The sequence below is a fragment of the Scyliorhinus torazame genome, chromosome 2 (genome assembly GCF_047496885.1).
Source record: "Scyliorhinus torazame isolate Kashiwa2021f chromosome 2, sScyTor2.1, whole genome shotgun sequence".
Lineage (NCBI taxonomy): Eukaryota > Metazoa > Chordata > Chondrichthyes > Carcharhiniformes > Scyliorhinidae > Scyliorhinus > Scyliorhinus torazame.
Window position 1 is genome coordinate 78,634,448 of NC_092708.1, and position 19,034 is coordinate 78,653,481.

At 44.0% G+C, this 19,034-nt stretch overlaps 1 protein-coding gene across 1 annotated transcript; it reads left to right on the forward strand.

The window, feature by feature from the left end:
- Nucleotides 1-2,430: 2,430 nt before the first annotated feature.
- Nucleotides 2,431-6,467, forward strand: LOC140407777 (5-hydroxytryptamine receptor 5A-like). Its single transcript, XM_072495047.1, has 2 exons — nt 2,431-3,141; nt 5,315-6,467. Exons 1-2 carry the CDS (start codon nt 2,443-2,445, stop codon nt 5,645-5,647), a joined length of 1,032 nt encoding a protein of 343 aa, XP_072351148.1. The 5' UTR covers nt 2,431-2,442; the 3' UTR covers nt 5,648-6,467.
- Nucleotides 6,468-19,034: the final 12,567 nt, after the last annotated feature.

The window sequence follows — 19,034 nt, forward strand, 5'->3', positions numbered from 1 at the left end:
AAACGTTATCTTCCTGCTGTCGCCTCTGCTAAACTTCACACTCTACCTTTCAGTGTTAATTTACTAAATTTTCTATATTTTTTTACATTTCTTGAAAACTAGGGAGATAAACTGCGCCTGGTCAAAGATGAGCAGTTAAGGTTGCCCATTTGAGAGATTTTGTAACATTTGCGGATTGAAACTGGGAGATAAACCCCGACTCAAAAAGTGCTGGGATTGCTTGAGAGCCGCTGTTTAAGTAGGCGCAATGCAATATCATCGGGATGTAACATTTACCTTTGCCGTCAAAATACATTTGATAAATCAAAAAATAAGTGTTACAATTTGCAGTGACGGCAAGGACGTTTAAGGTGATTTAAATTACTATTTTCTATCAGCATTTAGATCTAACATTGTGTCAAAAAATGATCTATTGTGTTTGTATGGTCATTTTGTCAAGTGACAAATGGAAATTGACGGCGATCAGGAAATCCTTCCTCATCGCGTACTGCTTCTCATTCATGGGAGCATTGATTGGCCCATCTAGCATTAATCCTCACCAAATCTGAATGACTTCTCGCCATTTCCTTTTAGGAACCCTCTCGTTGTGAGCCCGTGTCTACAAAAATCCGCGAATCCCGGCTCAAGAAATTTCTACTTGGAAGATTTGGCTGGAAAATAATTTAGCTTCTCGGTTTGCATTCGGCCTGTTTTATGAAAGTTGTCTCCTGGGCAGTTCCAAATTATTTTTATTTTTCTGTTTGTTTAAAGAAAACGAGGCCAGAATCGTGTACAATGAAATGGACATAAAGATAACAAGTTGAGATATTTGACAGTCTTGTATCAGGTCGAGAAATATTTCTCCCTTCCCCCACCCCTTTTATTCCCATTGGAGGCCTTCCGATTTATCCCTGTAAACAGTAGTGATCCATTAATTTGATCCCTCACATCCCTTCGTTCCTTTAATGCCATTTACCTTGAAAGATTTTGTCAGTATCCAAATGTTGTCACATATCTGATACATCATTTCCAACAAACAGCGTCCAGTCTGTCCTGTCTATAAGAACATAAGACGTATAATAATAATCTTTATTGTCACAAGTAGGCTTACATTAACACTGCAATGAAGTTACCGTGAAAAAAGGAGCAGGAGTAGGCCATCTGTCCCCTCCAGCCTGCTCCACCATTCAATTAGATCATGGTTGATCGTTGTGTGGACTCAGCTCCACTTATCCGCCCGCTGATTGTAACCTATTATTCCTTTACTGTTCAAAAATCTATCTATCATTGCCTTAAAAAACATCCAACGAGGTGGCCTCAACTGCTTCACTGGGAAGGGAATTCCACAGATTCACAACCCTTTAGGTGAAGAAGTCCCTCCTCAACTCAGTCCTAAATCTGCTCCTCCTTATTTTGAGGCTATGCCCCCTCGCTCTAGTTTCACCCGCCAGTGGAAACAACCTCCCTGCTTCTATCTTAACTATTCCCTTCAGAATTTTATATGATTCTATAAGATACCCCCTCATTCTTCTAAATTTCAATGAGCACTGTCCCAGTCTACTTAGTCTCTCCTCATAAGCCAATCCTCTCAACTCCGGAATCAAGCGAGTGAATCTCCTCTGCACACCCTCCAGTGCCAGTACATCCTTTCTCAAATAAGTAGACCTAAACTCCCCATTATATTTATCAGAGTCACGAAGAGATTTAATGTTTGCCCGTTTGCCTATTTAAATTCTTACGGTGAGGAAGGTAAATCCAGGACTTTAATATTTTGGTCGCCACTGTCACAAAGCTTTAAGAACGGGAGAGACCTGTTGGGGGGTCAGTGTGTGCGGGAGCCAGTGGTCATTTCAGACCTGTCCATTTGTTTCACTGCTATGGGAAAGCACCTCCTGAGTTTCCACAAATCGAAGACTTACCATTTTCCTTTCCCTGCAGATGTAACGAATCTTAATATTGATGTTGAGTGGATCCTCGTGTCTCCAGTGCACATTATAAATCAGAAAGCAGCACTCGGCCATGTTTGCATCAAGAGGGAATCATGCCAGTCTGTAAAGATCCATAGACGGAGATTTTTTTTTTCTCCCCTAGGAATAAGTTTCATCTATGTTTGTATGTGGTTCATCAGCATGGTAATCGCGGGGGCCGGTTTATGTCGCAAACTGCTCAGTACTTGAACGGGATTTGCATGGAGCAGCAGTCCTCCGCTCATTGGGTGCAGCCTTCTTGAGAAAGCTTTGAAGTGGTAATGTTTAAAAGCCCGCTCTCTTCTATGTTTGGTTAATAGACACCAACTGAAAAAAATTACAGGCTGTCTTTGATCAAACTGAACACAATGGAAGATAAGGGGTCATCATTCGTTGTGGCGGTGTGTAGAATAGTCGGGATATTGCGCATTATTTCCGAATTGATCTGCGGAATCGAACAAAGGTAAGCTTGTTTGGCCGGGCAGAGCTGGGAGTCATGTACATCAACGGGTCCTTGCTGCTAAATGGAAGCTCGGGAGAGAGCAGACTGAAGGGACAATCTTTCGCTGTCTTTAGGATCCTGGTCGTGTGTCTGTTGACCCTCCTGATCCTCGCCACCTTCGTGTGGAACTTTCTGGTGCTGGTAACTATCCTGAGAGTGAAGACCTTCCACCGGGTGCCGCACAATCTGGTGGCCTCCATGGCTGTGTCTGATGTGATGGTGGCTGCCTTAGTGATGCCCCTCAGCCTGGTCAATGAGCTGTTCGGCAGGCGCTGGAGGCTGGGCAGGGTCCTCTGCCACATCTGGATCTCTTTCGATGTGCTCTGCTGCACGGCCAGCATCTGGAACGTCACTGCCATCGCCCTAGACAGGTTCTGGTCCATCACCAGGCACCTGGAGTACACTTTAGATACGCGGAAGAGGATCTCCAATGTTCTGATCGCCCTGACCTGGGCGCTTTCCGCTGTCATCGCCTTCTCCCCCCTCTTTGGGTGGGGAGAAGCTTACTCCGCCGCCACGCAGAACTGCCAGGTCAGCCAGGAGCCCTCCTACACCATCTTCTCAACCTGCGGCGCCTTCTACCTGCCTCTCTCCGTGGTTTTGTTCGTATACTGGAAAATCTACAAGGCTGCCAAGTTCAGGATCGGCAGCCGCAAGAGGAATGTTGTGGTGCCCATGCCTGAAATACTGCAGGTAAGAGAGTCACTGTCTCTGCTGCATTCCCTGCGGCCCCATAGACAGATCCTGTATGGATGTCTGCTCAGTATTATATCTAATAAAATAAATACACTTTAAACATCACCAGTGCTTCTCTCACTAACAAGTTAGGAGGGGTTAAGTTCGGGTGGAAGTGAGGGCTTAAGTGGGCCGGTGCAGACTCAATGGGCCGAATGGCCTCCTTCTGCACTGTATGTTCTTTGTTCAAATTACAACGGCGAGTTAGTAACAACATTCTGTCTTTTGGCAATACTATTCTGCTCTCACCCGATTCAGTGGAATAGATTCTTAGAACGGTAATTAAATATCTAAATATAGCTAAATTATTCCATCTGAAGCCCGATTTTTAAAAAGCGTACCGCTCCGGAGTTACTTTGTATGAATAAACCCTGTGGAAGTGAATTCTACTGATTTGTTAGGGTGAGAATGGCAACCTTTCTAACAGAGGAAAGTTACAGCAAATCACCGAGTACAGGGAGGGTTGCTGGGAATATCTCTACATGTGGGGCCTTTTTTGTAACTTCTCCCAACCCCGAGGAAAGGTTCAAAGCAAATCACTGCGGACGCCGGCATCTCAAACAAAAGCAGAATTTGCTGGAAATTCTCAGCGGGTCTGACAGCGTCTGTAGAGAGAGAAGGGAGCTGACATCCCGAGTCTGGATGGCTTTGTCCACAGCAATTCTCAGATTTGCTGAGATTTTCGAGCGTTTTCTGATTTGGCCCCAGAGGAAAGGTGTTGGTACTGATCTCTTAAATTACCAGCAGCAAGTGCATGTTAAACCAGGCCGTAAGGCAAGGTGAAAGAAAATGCACATTGTTTTCACAGTGCAATGTCTGTGCAATTTTAGAAGATAGTTGTGCCAAGAATAACCCGCAGAAAGCGTATTATTAATCCGCCAAACTTCCTCCCTTTGCAAACCCCCGCATTTTTGATTCTCACTCTTTTTTTTCTATGTTCCAAAGTTTAGTTTTTGGATTACATTTTTAAAGTATCACTGTAGAAATATCATCTATTAAAATTCTATTAGAGATTCTGTAAAGATGTTTAAAAAGCAGAGGTTAGGTATCAAAATGAAGTCCAGCTCCCAGTTTCACTGCGCGGAGGAGATTATTGTGGACTGTATATAGATGGGGGAAGAGTCGTGTGGAGCTGGGGTAATGAAGTTGCCTTCACGTGGGAAAGCAAAGCAGGGTCGCGAAGTCAGGAACCTGGCCGGATGATGAGAAGACGGAGAGAACCAGCCAAGAAACAAGACACAGATAAATCGGGGGGGGGGGGGGGGGGGGAATGTTGCGGTCGGGGCTACATCTGCCGTGTGCTTTCGGGTAGCACTATTGTGTATTCAGCAGGTACATATTTAGTTACAAGGAGGAGAGAACAACAGTCTAATAGGTCTCACATGGCAGCACCCGTTGTATCTAATGTAATCTTTTGATTGAAATCCCTCCCTGATACGAAGTACCTGGATAGTGGAGGGGGTCCTGAACGGCAAACGCGGATCTCAGCCACTTTTAATAATTGCCCACCCCAAGGCACATTGGCTTCATTGATCGTTTGAAGTACGGATTTTAAAAAACTACTTCAAGGCATGTGGCCATCACTGGTAAGGCCAGCATTTGCCATCTGTCTCTAATTGCCCTTGAGCTGAGTGGTTTGTTGGGCCACTTCAGGGGGCAGCTGTGGATCTGAAGTCACATAATAATAACATGTAGGCCAGACCAGGTATGGTTAACACATCTCCCTCCCTAAAGAACAATCAGTGAACCAAGTCAATGATAGCTTCCTGGCCACCACCACTAGCTTTAAATCCCAGATTCATTCGTGGAATTTGAGTTCCACTAGCTGCCCAGGTGGGATTTGAGCCCATGTCCAATATGGATTACAGGTCCGTGGCATTGGCATGGTACCGTCATCTTTCCCCTCCAACCCCAATAGGACAAGATTGCATTATCCTTGCATAAATACAAAAAAGGATTTCTAATATCGAGTGACCACATGGATGACTGAAATGGTCATTGTGTGAATCTTATTCTGGTGCAATATTCAGTGGGCTTTAAACATTCAATGCGGAAGAACGGCTAGAATTTTTTGCCCTCCTCTCTTTGTATGATCATACTTAATGTTTTTTTAACTCATTGATTGTTGTAGGTTAAGGAAGCCAGTCACCAGCCCCAGATGGAGTGCGCGGTCCGACACGCAGCCCTGACCTTCCAGGCGGACGGAGAAGCCTGGCGCCAACAGAAGGAAAAAAAGGCAGCGGTGATGGTGGGGATCTTGATCGGGGTTTTTGTCCTGTGCTGGATCCCATTCTTCATCACCGAACTCATCAGTTCTCTGTGCTCTTGTGACATCCCTCCGACCTGGAAGAGCATATTTGTCTGGCTGGGTTACTCCAATTCCTTCTTCAATCCTCTCATCTACACGGCTTTCAACAAAAATTACAACAATGCCTTCAGATATTTATTCATAAAGCAGCGATAAAAGATTCAATATAAATGAATTAAACTGCCCTTGGCGTTGTCCTGAAATTACTGAACAGAAGTAAAATTCCATTTTTATAACTGGTAAAACATGTTTAATACTTAATTTAAGGTATTAATTATACTGAATAATAATTATATTAAAAAAGCATATCTGTGTTAGAGATCTCTAGTATGAATTCTGAAAATTAAACTCAAACCAGCTATTTTACTGCATGTTGTTGCAATATTTGATGCGATTATTGTCATGATATGCAGACGCGCAACCAATGGGTCATCAGAACAGGACACAACCAATGGGTAACCAGAACAACCAGAGGTGGCATTACCACAAGGGGGCACTACACAACCACTATAAAAAGGACAAGGCACACAGGCTTATGGTCCCAGTTTGGAATATTTATTGTTCTGAAGCAGTGCTGAGTCTCCAATAACAATAGAAAATGTTGGAACAACTCAACAGGTCTGGTAGCATCTGTGGAGAGAGAAACACAGTAAATGTTTGAAGTCTGTATGACTTCTTCAGAGCTGAATCTGTAAGGTGTTTGTGAAATAAGTCCAGCTCAAATTAATTTTGGTTTCCTCCCTCACCACTCCCCACAACCAGTTCTAAACTCCACTGGAGGTATTGATTATTTTCTGAACTATCAGTGCTGTCCATCCTCTGATATTTGACCCCAACTGATCATTCATGCTTGTGACTTGACAGAACCAAAGCTTTTCCACGCTTTGAGGCAAGAAACTAAGAACTATGTGTCATCATGTCCACAATCACACATCCAGTTCCTTTGAATATGAGAGTTTAAGTTGCGCACTTCAAAAATGACGACCTTTTAATATATACTATGATTATGCATCTGTTAATGGTACCATTGCTATTAAAATTGTGATCATTTATATGTGGATAAATACAGTATGTGGATAAATAATTTAATTATTCTTTCAGATATTTATAGTTAATACTTATGCAACAACTGAAAGACATTGATCTTAAATTTTTTTAAAGGATTAGAGTTATGTCACTGTCGACCAGGTGTTCAAATGACTGAAAACTCAAGTTTGCTTCAGAAATCTGTGCACAGTTTACTGAGTCACAGGTGGAAATCATCTTTTCATTTTCCATGGTGTTTGCTTTGAACTGCTGCCTATATTCTGTTGGTTTTACAGTCTGTTAACTCAGATAAATATGATTTACTCTATTTGCTGATATAACGAATAGATTTTTAACATTCCAGATGCAGCATTGTACATATAATCAGAATTATTTCTCAACGCTTGGCATCAGCCAGGCAAAGCTACTTAAGAATTGTCCATCAGGCCATTCAAATCAATAAATCCCTGCCTGCAACTGTTTTGTCCTGAATGCAGACTAACTTGCTTATGTTTCTATTTTAGATTTCTAGCATTGCAGTTTTCTTTCTAATGCCTCTATGCATATGAAAAATACACATTAATACTGCCTGTTCTGTGGCTCCATGAAATAATTTTGCAGACCATAGTCGATATTCTTTTGAGAATGCTTTAGAATCCTTTTTCTGCTAAGAAATACATCTTAAAATACAGAATTGTTGTTTGTAAACTGTAAAATAAACTAAATATATGCCACCGGACATTTTTTGATTTGTTCAAACACAAGAACACTTTAATATCCTACTCTATGTAGTAGGCTTATCTTAATTGATCAAAGGTACTTCAATAATTTGTTACAAATTTTGTTTAAATATTTCTAGTTCATGCTTCAATGCCACAAAGAATTCTCCTTGATTCCTTCCTGTGCTGTAGTCATCAGCCAATACAACACACGGCCGTTGCTGGAAAGCTCAATTGCTTATTATCTGTAATACTGCAGTCACTTATTGCAGAAGAGGTAGGATTCCAAATCAATTAGATAATTTTCTTTGGCAGTTCAATCGTCAAAATGAATCCCATAGTCAACTCTGACATTTAAAGTATAAGGTCACGACAACCACAGACATGTTGGTCTTCTTGTGTTAATAACCTATTGTGTAAGGGACAATAAAATTCACTGAGACAAGAGTATGTACAGCAAACAAGAGGAGGAATATATTTTCATATAGATACCAATAAGTGGTTAATTATACCACAGGTGTCAGCCATAGATCAATGTGTCTTTGACACAGAAGGCTAGGGCTGCTCCTATGAATGGAGCACATAATGTAGGCTGACATTCAGTGCAGTTTGGAGACATGGGCTTAAGTAGGGTGCTCTTTCCAAGGGCAGGTGCAGACTCGATGGGCCGAATGGCCTCCTCCTGCACTGTAGGGATTATATGATTTGGTACAAGTTCTCTGCTGCTACATGTAGGCATAAAGCTTGTAATGACCCTGTGAGTAGTACAAACCTTATTTGATTCAAAAAGTGATGAACCAAGTAAAAATATTCAGCTTCTTGATCCATCCTAACAACATTTGTGGAAGAATAATTTACGACTGTATACAAAAGAAAGTCACTTTGGTGCTTCCGTTCAGTAATTAGAGAGCACAGTGGACGAAGGAACAGAGAGATCTGTGGGTTTACGCACAAACATCTTAAAAGTGGTCAGTTGATGAATTTGGCAAAAAAGCAAATGGAAGCTTTGGCATTATATATGGAGCACAAAAGCAATAAAGTGAAGTTAGACCTTTGTAAATCACTGGTTATGCCTCAGCTGGGATATTGTGTTAATTTGGGCACTGCACTTTAGGAAGCATGCCAAGGCCTTGAAGAGGATGTAGAGGAGATTTATTAGCATGATGAGGGACTTGAGTTCTGTGGAGAGACAAAGGCCAGAATTTTATGCACACCCTGGGGATGGGTTGGCAGGCTGAGGGAGGTGGAGTTGGGGGATAAAATGGCAGCAGCATCCCTGCTTACTGCCGAACCACTGCCTACCCACCTGCCCCAGCCAGAGTGTTTTTTATACAGTGGGGCCCTGTCCCAGCGTAAAAGACAGCTCAAGGAACGTTCAAATGTTTCTTCTTCAAGCAGGAAACGTTCAGGGAGGTTTGCTTTCAAACTTGTTCTATCAGTCAATGAGATCACGGCTCATCTGTGACCTAACTCTATATAGCTGCATTTAACCCATATCACTTAATTACAATCGTTAATAAACATTCATCAATCACAGATTTTGAAGTAAAAATTGAATGAGCATCAATTGTCCTTTGTAAGAGAGTTCTGAACTGCTACCATTTTTTTTGTTTAGAAATGTTATCTAATTTCATTGCGGAAATGCCTACTTCTAATTTTTAGATTATGGACTGGATACGTCTACCCGCCTGCCGCAAGATCACCACGGGCGGGACGCGGACAATGGAAAAGTCCATTGACCTCGGGAGATTCTCTGGTCGCTGGGCGGACGCAGCCGGAGAATCTAGCCCTATAACTCCTATTCCTAGTCTCCCCAACTGATAAAAATAGTTTCTATCTACTTAAATTGTTTCCATTAATATCGTGAAACCTTACAATCAAATTACCCCTTAATCTTCTAAATGCCAAGGTATATAGCCCTAATTTGTGAAATTGCTCCATGTAATTTAACACTTGAAGTCCGGGTATCATTGTTGTAAATCTATGCTGCCCTCTCTCCAAGTCCAATATAGTCTTCTTCAAGTGTAGTACTAAGAATTACTTCACGTGTTCCAGTGTGGTTCAACCAGGGTTTTGTATTGCCAAAGCATGGCTTCCATCCCCCTTGTATTCTAGTACACTAAATATAAGGGCCAGCATTCCATTCAACTTTTTGATTATTTTTGTGCCTGTTCTATACATTTTAATGATCTATTATCTGGATCCCCATATTTCTTTAGACCTCAGTGATCATTAAAATTTAAAGATGTGTTCAAGGGGTTTGATAGAGTAAATGAGGAGAAACTGCTTTGACTGACAGGACAGTCTGTATCTAACTGGCACATATTTAATATCATTGCCAAAATAGCCAGTGTTTGGGGGAGAGGGGAAAGGATTGAGTTGAGAAGTCCTTTAAAGTCCTGCTTGAAGAAGAAAGTCGCTTAGGACTTCTCAACTCAACCCCTTCCCCTCTCCCCCAAAAATGTACTATTGGAAAGAGTGGTGGAATCAATTGTATTTTTTCTAAACTGTATTGGATACATTCTCGAAAAGGACATTTTTGTGCAGCTATGGAGAAAGATCAATGGACTGGGACTAGTTGGATAGCTCTTTCAAAGTACCATAGGTACAATAGGTTGAATGGCCTCGCTCTGTGCTGTATGATTCTATTGATGCACGATCAATTGCACAAAGACGAGAGTTGAATACAACTGAGGCTTTATTGCTCTAAGATGTGTGGCCTCCCACAGCAACTGGCGAAATGGCTGCAGCATGGAGGGCACCCATATTTATACTCCGCCTACTGGGCGGAGCCAGCAGACAAGGACTACCAATGTACCTGTAGTACCGGTCCTACCATACATCACCTAATAGAGGTGCAACAGTGGTTTACCACATTCACCCCCTGTTGAGTCCAGCGGGGGTGGTGGAGAACTATATACAACAAATGGGTTTTACATTTACAATATTTGAGAGAAAAAAATGTCTTTTGAAGTCCAGTGGACCAGTTAGAGGTTTAACTGGTCCGGGGCCTTGATGTGCCGCTGGGAGCGAGGTAGTGGTGGCGGCGATGACGATGCTGATCTGATGTTCGGTGACTCCCGGAATGTGCTGAAATCCTCTTCATCCTCGGGTGTGGGCAGGGGGAGGATGGATGGCCCTGGGGGCGTTGCTGCTGGGAGTGCAGGGGGAGGGGAGGTGGTGCCGGGCCAGAGTGGTGTGTGTGTGGGGAACCTGCTGGTGCCAGGTCCCTGAGGGAGACAGTATCCTGGCGGCTGTCGGGGTAGAGTGTGTAGATATTCTGAGTCATGTTGATATTAATAAAGAGGAGGTGTTGGGCATCTTCAAAGCATTAAAGTAGATAAGACCCCAGGGCCTGATGGGATCTACCCCAGAATACTGAGGGAGGCAAGGGAGGAAATTGCTGGGGCCTTGACAGTAATCTTTGTATCCTCATTGGTTACAGGTGAAGTTCCAGAGGAGAGCTGGCAAGTTGGATACTGAACTGGCTTGGGCATAGAAGACAGAGGGTAGCAGTAGAAGGGTGTTTTTCTGAATGGAAGACTGCGACTAGCGGCATTCCACAGGGATTAGTTCTGGGACCTTCGATGTTTGTGGTGTATATAAATGATTTGGAAGAAAATGTAGCTGATCTGATCAGTAAGTTTGCAGGCGACACAAAAATTGGTGGAGTTGCGGATAGTGAAGAAGATTGTCAGAGGATACAGCAGGATATAAACTGGTTGGAGTCTTGGGCGCAGAAATGGCAGATGGAGTTTAATCCGCACAAGTGTGAGGTAATGCACTTTGGAAGGTCCAATGCATGTAGGAATTACACAATAAATGGTAGAACTCTTATGAGTACTGACAGGCAGAGAGATCTGGCCGTGCATGGCCACCGATCACTGAAAATGGCAACGCATCTGGATAAGGTGGTCAAGAAGGCATACGGCATGCTGGCCTTCATCGGTCGGGGCATTGAATATAAAAATTGGCAAGTCATGTTGCAGCTGTACAGGACCTTAGTTAGGCCTCATTTGGAATATTGTAAACAATTCTGGTCGTCACACTACCAGAAGGATGTGGATGCTTTGGAGAGGGTGCAGAAGCGGTTTACTAGGATGTTGCCTGGTATGGAGGGCATTAGCTATGTGGAGAGGTTAGATAAACTCGGTCTGTTCTCACTGGAACAACTGAGGTTGAGAGAATACCTGACAGAGATCTACAAGATTATGAGTGGCATGGACAGTGTGGATAGTCAGATGCTCTTTCCTAGGGGAGGAGAGTCAAGTACTAGGGGACATAGGTTTAAAGTGCGTGGGGAAAATTTTAGAACAGATGTGCGAGGAAAGGTTTTACACAGAGGATGATAAATATATGGAATGCGCTGCCTGGGGAGGTGGTGGAAGCAGGTATGATAGCCGCATTTAAGTGACATCTAGACAAACATATGAATAGGGTGGAAATGGAAGGAAACGGACTCCGTAATACAGACGGTTTTAGTTTAGGCAGGTACCATGGTTGGCACAGGCTTGGGGGTCGAAGAGCCTGTTCCTGTGCTGTATTGTTCTTTGTTCTTTATTACTTAAACATTTTACCCAAGTGCCCCTATTTGCAAGTTGAACAAAAGATTCAACTAAATGTATTGTTTTTTTTCAATATAAATTTAGAATACCTAATTCTTTTTTTCCAATTGAGGGCAATTTAGCATGGCCAATTCACCTACCCCGCAGATCTTTGGGTTGTGGGGGTGAGACCCACGCAGACAGGACTAGAATGTGCAAACACAACGCAGACAGTGAACCGGGGCTGGGATCGAACCTGGGTCCTGCGGCACCATGAGGCAGCAGTGCTAACCACTGCGCCACTGTACAGCCAAATCAAATTTGTTATTAAACACAGTAAACGCGTTACCCCCTTTAAATGATGGCAACTACAATAATCCCAAAATTCTTAATACTCCCCGTGCTGATGAGCTCAGTCCAGGTCTCTGAGTCTCTGTTGCCTCGTGGCCTCCATCCGCGAAGGTGGGTCGCGCACGCTTCTTCCATCCTCTGGTCTTTCGCCGAATCTTCTCTGTTACCTCTGTGCTGAGTCTTCACTGGGGAGGGTTATTGAATGGGCAGGGTTATGGGGCGGGGGAGTCAGGTTGGGTACTCTTTCAGAGGGTCAGTGCAGACTTGGTGGGCCGAATGGCCTCCTTCTGCACTGTAGGGATTCTATGATTCCCATAACCCTTGATTTCCTTACTGATTAAAAACCTGTCCTCTGTTTTTTGACCCTCCAGTCAATTTGAACAGTTTCTCTCCACTCTGTGCAGATCCCTCATGATTTTGAACACCCTAAGGGCAGCGCGGTGGCTCAGTAAGCATTGCTGCCTACGGTGCTGAGGACCCGGGTTCGAATCCTCGTCCTGGGTCACTGTCTGTGTGGAGTTTCCACATTCTCCCCATGTCTGCATGGGTTTCACCCCCACAACCCAAAGATCTGTAGCGTAGGTGGATTGGCCACGCTAAATTTCCCCTTAATTGGAAAAAATAATTGGGTACTCTAAATTTTAAAAAAATGATTTTGAACACCATTATCAAATGTCCTCTCAACTGTCTCTTCTCTTTTAACCACTTTCTCACTATGCTCTGCATGAACAGTTTGTACACATATATCCCAGGACCTATTCTGCTCCTGCACCATCTTCAGAATTGTACCCTATCTTTTATATTGCTTCTCGTCATTCTTCCTGTCAAGATGTATCACTTTGTACTTCACTGCATTAAATCTTATCCGCCAAGTGCTCACCTGTTCTACCTGCCTATATCCTCTTGAAGTTTACTGCTTTCCTCTTCACAGTTCACAATATTTCCAATTTTTGTGTCATCCATACATTTTGAAATTTGTCAAGTACACCCAAGTCTAGCTCATTAAAGTAGATGAAGAAAAGTTATGAACCTCTTAGTGATCCCTGGGAAATTGCACTGTATTCCATTGTCCAATCCAAATAAACTTCCTTTTTACACTACGCTGTGCTTTCTGTCATTCAGCCAACCTTTTATCCATTTTGTCATCTTCTCTTTATTCCATGAGCTTTAACTTAGCTGGCAAGTCTACTATGAGGCAATTTATCAAAGGTTTTTGAAAGGCCATGTACACCACATCAGGTGCATTATCCTCATCAACCTTTCTGCTACCTCATCAAAAATATCATTTATGTTAGTTTAACACGGTTTGCCTTTAACATGTGCATGCTGGCTTTCCTTAAGTAATCCATGTTTGTCCAAGTGGCTGTTAATTTTGTCTCAAATAATCGTTACTAAAATCTTGGGCTGGATTCTCCGCACCCCCACGCCGAAATCGTGTCTGGCGCCGGGGCAGAGAATACATTTCCACGCCAAAATCGTGTCTGGCGCCGGGGCAGAGAATACATTTCCACGCCGAAATCGTGTCTGGCGCCGGGGCAGAGAATACATTTCCACGCCGAAATCGTGTCTGGCGCCGGGGCAGAGAATACATTTCCACGCCAAAATCGTGTCTGGTGCCGGGGCAGAGAATACATTTCCACGCATGGAATCGGGACCAGTGCCGGTTCCTCGATTCTCCGGCCCCGAAAAGCGGCGTACCCGGGAAGTACGCCCAACCGCATATCACCCATCTGCGGCCATTGCCAGAGGCCCACCCTGCTATTCTCTGCCCCCAACTGACCAAAGTCCCGACTGCGTAGCTCATCTGGACCTGCCGTTTGGGATACTCGCATGGCGGCTGTGGACTCAGTCCGCGGCAGCCATGGTAGGGGCGGGCCAATTGGAGGGCAGGGGGGGCCTCATATGGGATCGGGGTATTTTTGGGCGGGCAGTCCAGGTCGGGCGTGCGGCTGATCAGGGGCACTATTTACAAGGTCCAGTTCCGCGGTCTGAGTCCGCCATGGAGCACAGCATGGCTGCTGGAGGCCGCAGCCGAGCGCATGTGCGGCCTCTGACCTGGAAGTACGGGGTCCGTATCTGCAACTGGAGCTGCGAGCTTCACGGCGGGTCCCTGCTCGCCCCCTGCAGGGCTGTGAATATGTGACCTTTTGACGCCAGTTGTTCTGGCGTGAAAGGCCACAGTTTTCAAGGCGGCGTGGGGACATAGTCCCTGAAATGGAGAATCCAGCCCCTTGTCTTTCTCAGAAGTTAAATTGACTGGCCTGTAGTTGCTGGGTTTATCCTTGCACCCTTTTTGAACAAGGGTACATAATTTGCATTTCTCCAGTCTTCTGGCCCCCTGTTTCTAAGAGTGATTGGAAAATTAGGCCCAAAACCTTTGTGAATTCTACCCTTACTTTCTCCAGAATCCTCAGGTGCATTCTATTGGGTCCTGGTGAATTATCAGCTTTAAGTGCAGCCAGCCTTTCTGCTACATTCTCGTTACCAATTTTTAGCCTATCCAGTATCTCAACTACCTCGTCTTTTACTATGGCCTTGGTAAAGGCAGATGCAAAGTAGTAATTTAGTACTCCAGCCATGCCTTCTTCCTCCATGAGTAGGTCTCCTTTTTGATCTCCAACCAGCCCCACTCTTGCACTTGCGACCATTTTTTAATTTATTGGCCCATAAAGGTCTTTTAAGTTCTTCTTTCATATTATCTGACAGTCTTTCCCTGACTGTCCCTTTGCCTCCCTGATATCCTTTTTCAATTCCCCTTTGAATATTTTATATTCATCCTGGTTCTCACTGGAATTATCAACTGGACATCTCACATATGGACAGAAAATACTGGACCATCTCAGTAGGTCTGACAGCAGCTGTGGAGAGAGAAGGGAGCTAATGTTTCAGGTCTGGCAGACATTTTGTCAAAGCTGGAGAGAACTCGAAATAAGGTCAGATTTATACTGTTGTGGGGTGGCATGGAGCAGTGGGGCTGAATAGAGATACAGTGATATGTGGAAATTGACAAAGATGTCATGGACAGAAGGACAAAGGAAATGTAAATGGATTGATCATGGCTAAGAAGGGTGCTGATAGTGGTACATTAAGAGATTGTTAATGGCAGAACAAAGGTAAGCAGTGTGTCAAAGGACAACTAGGAACAGGGAACAGATGGCCCAAGTGGAATGGGGGAGAGGGGTGGGGACAATGGTGAGGGAAAAACAGATCGATGGAAGAAATGAAAATACATTGATAGAAATAAAAATAGGGTGAAGGTGGAGGAGAGAGTTCACAGTCTGAAGTTGTTTAACTCAATGTTGAGTCCGGAAGGCTGTAACGTGCCTAATCGGAAGATGAGGTGCTGCTCCTAGAGTTTGCGTTGGGCTTCACTGGAACATTGCAGCAGACTAAGGATGAACATTTGGATGTGAGAGCAGGACAGTGAGTTGAAATAGCAACGGCAGGAAGGTCTGGGTCCTGTTTGCAGATGGACCGAAAGTGTTCTGCAAAGCAGTCACCTAGTCTGCATTTAGTCTCTCCAATGTAGAGTAGATTGCATTGGGTGCAAAAAGTGCAGTAGACCAGATTGAAAGTGGTGCACATGAAGCATTGCCTCGCTTGAAAATAGTGTTTCCACCTTTGGATGGTGAGCAGGGAGGAGGTAAAGGGGCAGGCATTACACCTTCTGCGATTGCATGGGGTGGTGCCTTGGGAAGAGGCTGAGGAGTTGGGGGTGATGAAGGAGTGGACCAGGGTATCCCGGAAGGAACGGTCCCTGTGAAATGCTAACAGGGGGAGTGAGGAGAAGATGTATTTGGTGGTGGCATCATGCTGGAGTTGGTGGAACTGACGGAGGATGATTCTTTGAATATGGAGGCTGGTGGGGTGAAACGTGAGGACAAGGGGCCCCTATCCTGGATCTGGGAGGGAGGGGAAGGAGTGAGATAAGAGATGCGGGAGATAGGTCGGGCATGGTTGAGAGCCCTGGCAACCACAGTGAGCGGGAAACCACGATTAAGGAAGAATGAAGACATGTCAGCAGCAGCATTGTGGAAAGTGGCATCATCGGAACAGATGCAATGGAGGCGAAAGAACTGAGACAATGAGATAGAGTCTTTACAGGATGTGGGGTGGGAAAAGCTGTCGTCGAGCTAGCTAGAGTCAATGGTTTAGTAATAGATATGGACTACATATGATCCATATGGATATGGATCTCACATATGGACCCTTTTTAGCTTCATCTTACTCTTTATCTCTTTTGTCATCCAGGGAGCTCTGACTTTGCTCACTCTACCTTTCACTCTTATGAATGTATCTTGGCTGTACCTGAATGATCTATTCTTTAAAGGTAGCCCATTGATCAATTGTAGTCTTGGCTGCTAACCTTGACTCTAATTAACTTGGACCATTCTCTTTTGATTCCACTGAAATTGACCTTTCTCCTCAATATTGCCCATTTCCATAGCTAACCTAAACTTTGTGATACTATGATCACCATTCCGTAAATGTTCGCATACTTTCATTTGTTCCATTTAACCCACCTTATTCAGCATAACCAGGTCCAACAATGGCTTCTTCTTCATTGGGCTGGAAAAATACCAATCAAGAAAATTTGTCTGAACACAACTCATAAACTCTTCCACTTCTCTGCTCTTTACACTATTCCTATCCCAGTCTTGATTGGGATAATTCAAGTCGCTTATTATCAATAGTCCAAATTTATTGCAGCTCTCTGTAATTTTCCTTGTGTTTTGCTCCTTTATATTTTTCCATTTAATTTTGCTGAGAAGGGAAACATGTTTCCAAAACCTTTTGACTTGCACTTGTCAGGGCAAATGCAAGAATGCCAAATTTCAAAAAATGGCAACAGTTTATACGGCTGGAGAAAAGGGTGCTGATTGGTTGACAAATTGATTTTGATTGGCTGAGGAGTTGCCATACCATTGAGCAAGCAATGGGATTCTAAGTTCTTCAAACTCCTGAGTAATTCAAAAAAGAAGCAAGGCTTGAACATATCCCTTCTGTGTCCAGAGAACAAGTTCCTGAGTATGAATGTATGTCAATTCCAGCAAGCATAAATGAGCCACATTACGAGCTCAACTGATTATCTTAAATTATTTGTCAGTGTAGCAAGAGCACACTCAGGATGTTCAGCAAGTGCTGCCCAATCGCGGAATCGCATCTAATAGTAGGTATTTTAATTTGGGTTTTGTAAGCGTGGGCTAATTGAGTGCAGTTTGTACTCTGCCTATGAACAACAGAAAGAACACGCTGTTGGATTTGATCAGCTATCCATGGTGCAAATGGCCTATATACCTGGCATCGCACCAGCATGAAATTCATACAGGATATTGCTCAATTGTGTGGTAGGCAGATCACCTTTTGGACAGACAGCAGCATCCTGTTAATTGAAAATACCACCTGTGTAGCCTGTACATAGTAGAAGTGTGAGAGAGCTTTCTTAACCTGTTGTTCAAATTTGTTTTGTTCAAAGCAATAGTCTACTGTTAGCTATGATTCCAAGGGTGGCACAGTGGCACAGTGGTTAGCATTGCTGCCTCAGAGGGTGGCACGTGGCACAGTGGTGAGCACTGCAACCTCCGGCGCTGAGGACCCGGGTTTGAATCCCGGCTCTATGTCACTGTCTGTGTGGAGTTTGCACATTCTCCCCGTGTCTACGTGGGTTTCACCCCCACAACCCAAAAATGTGTAGGTTAAGTGGATTGGCCACGCCAAATTTCCCCTTAATTAAAACAATAAAAATTTGGATACTCTAAATTTAATTTTTAAAAAGAAGTAAAAAAAAGCAGTGCTGCCTCATGGCGCCAAGGATCCGGGTTCGATCCCGGCCCCTGGTCACGGTCTGTGTGGAGGTTGCATATTCTCCCCGTGTCTGCATGGGTCTCACCCCCACAACCCAAAGATGTGCAGGGTAGGTGAATGGCCATGCTAAATTGCCCCTTAATTTGGAAAAAAATGAATTGGATACTTTAAATTTATAAAAATTTTAAAAAGCTATGGTTCTATGACTGGGTGGCACTGTATAAGAGCAGGACATTTCAGGTTGCTGAGAACATAGGACTATAGGACATGGGGACAGAGGTAGCCAACTAGCTCTTTATAATAATCTTTATTAGTGTCACAACTAGGCTTACATTAACACTGCAATGAAGTTATTGTGAAAACTTCCTAGTTGCCACATTCCGGCGCCTGTTCGGGTACACTGAGGGGAAATTCAGAATGTCCAAATTACCTAACAAGCACGTCTTTCAGGACTTGTGGGAGGAAACTGGAGGAAACCCACACAGACATGGGGAGAACGTGCAGGCTCCACACAGACAGTGACCCAAGTGGGAATCGAACCCAGGACACTGGCGCTGTGAAGCAACAGTGCTAACCACTGTGCCACCGTACCGCCCTGCTCTGGTTGTGTGTCAACTTCACTTTGCCGTATGCCTCCCAAAGATCTGTCTAACTCTGACTTAAATAGATTCAAGGATCGAACTTCCACTGCTTTCTAGAGAAGAGAATTCCCCAAACAAACAACCCTGTGAGAGAAAATAAATTAAACGGTTGACCCCCTTATTCTTAAACATGATATTATACACGATATTGTTCAATTGTGTGGTAGGCAGATCACCTTTTGGACAGACAGCAGCATCCTGTTAATTGAAAATACCACTTGTGTAGCCTGTACATAGTCGAAGTGTGACAGAGCTTTCTTAACCTGCTGTTCAAATTTGTTTTGTTCAAATAGTCTACTGTTAGCTATGATTCCAAGGGTGGCACGGTGGCACAGTGGTTAGCATTGCTGCCTCAGAGGGTGGCACGTGGCACAGTGGTTAGCATTGCTGCCTCAGAGCTCTAGTCTCTCCCATAAGTGGAAATATCCTCCCGCTATCATCCTCTCAAATCTCCTCA

Bases quoted from the DNA above. Each gene is read 5' to 3' on its own strand.
- LOC140407777 (XM_072495047.1), top strand. From the start codon at position 2,443: ATGTACATCAACGGGTCCTTGCTGCTAAATGGAAGCTCGGGAGAGAGC. The intron at 3,142-5,314 runs GTAAGAGAGTCA...TGATTGTTGTAG, and splicing joins CCATGCCTGAAATACTGCAG to GTTAAGGAAGCCAGTCACCA.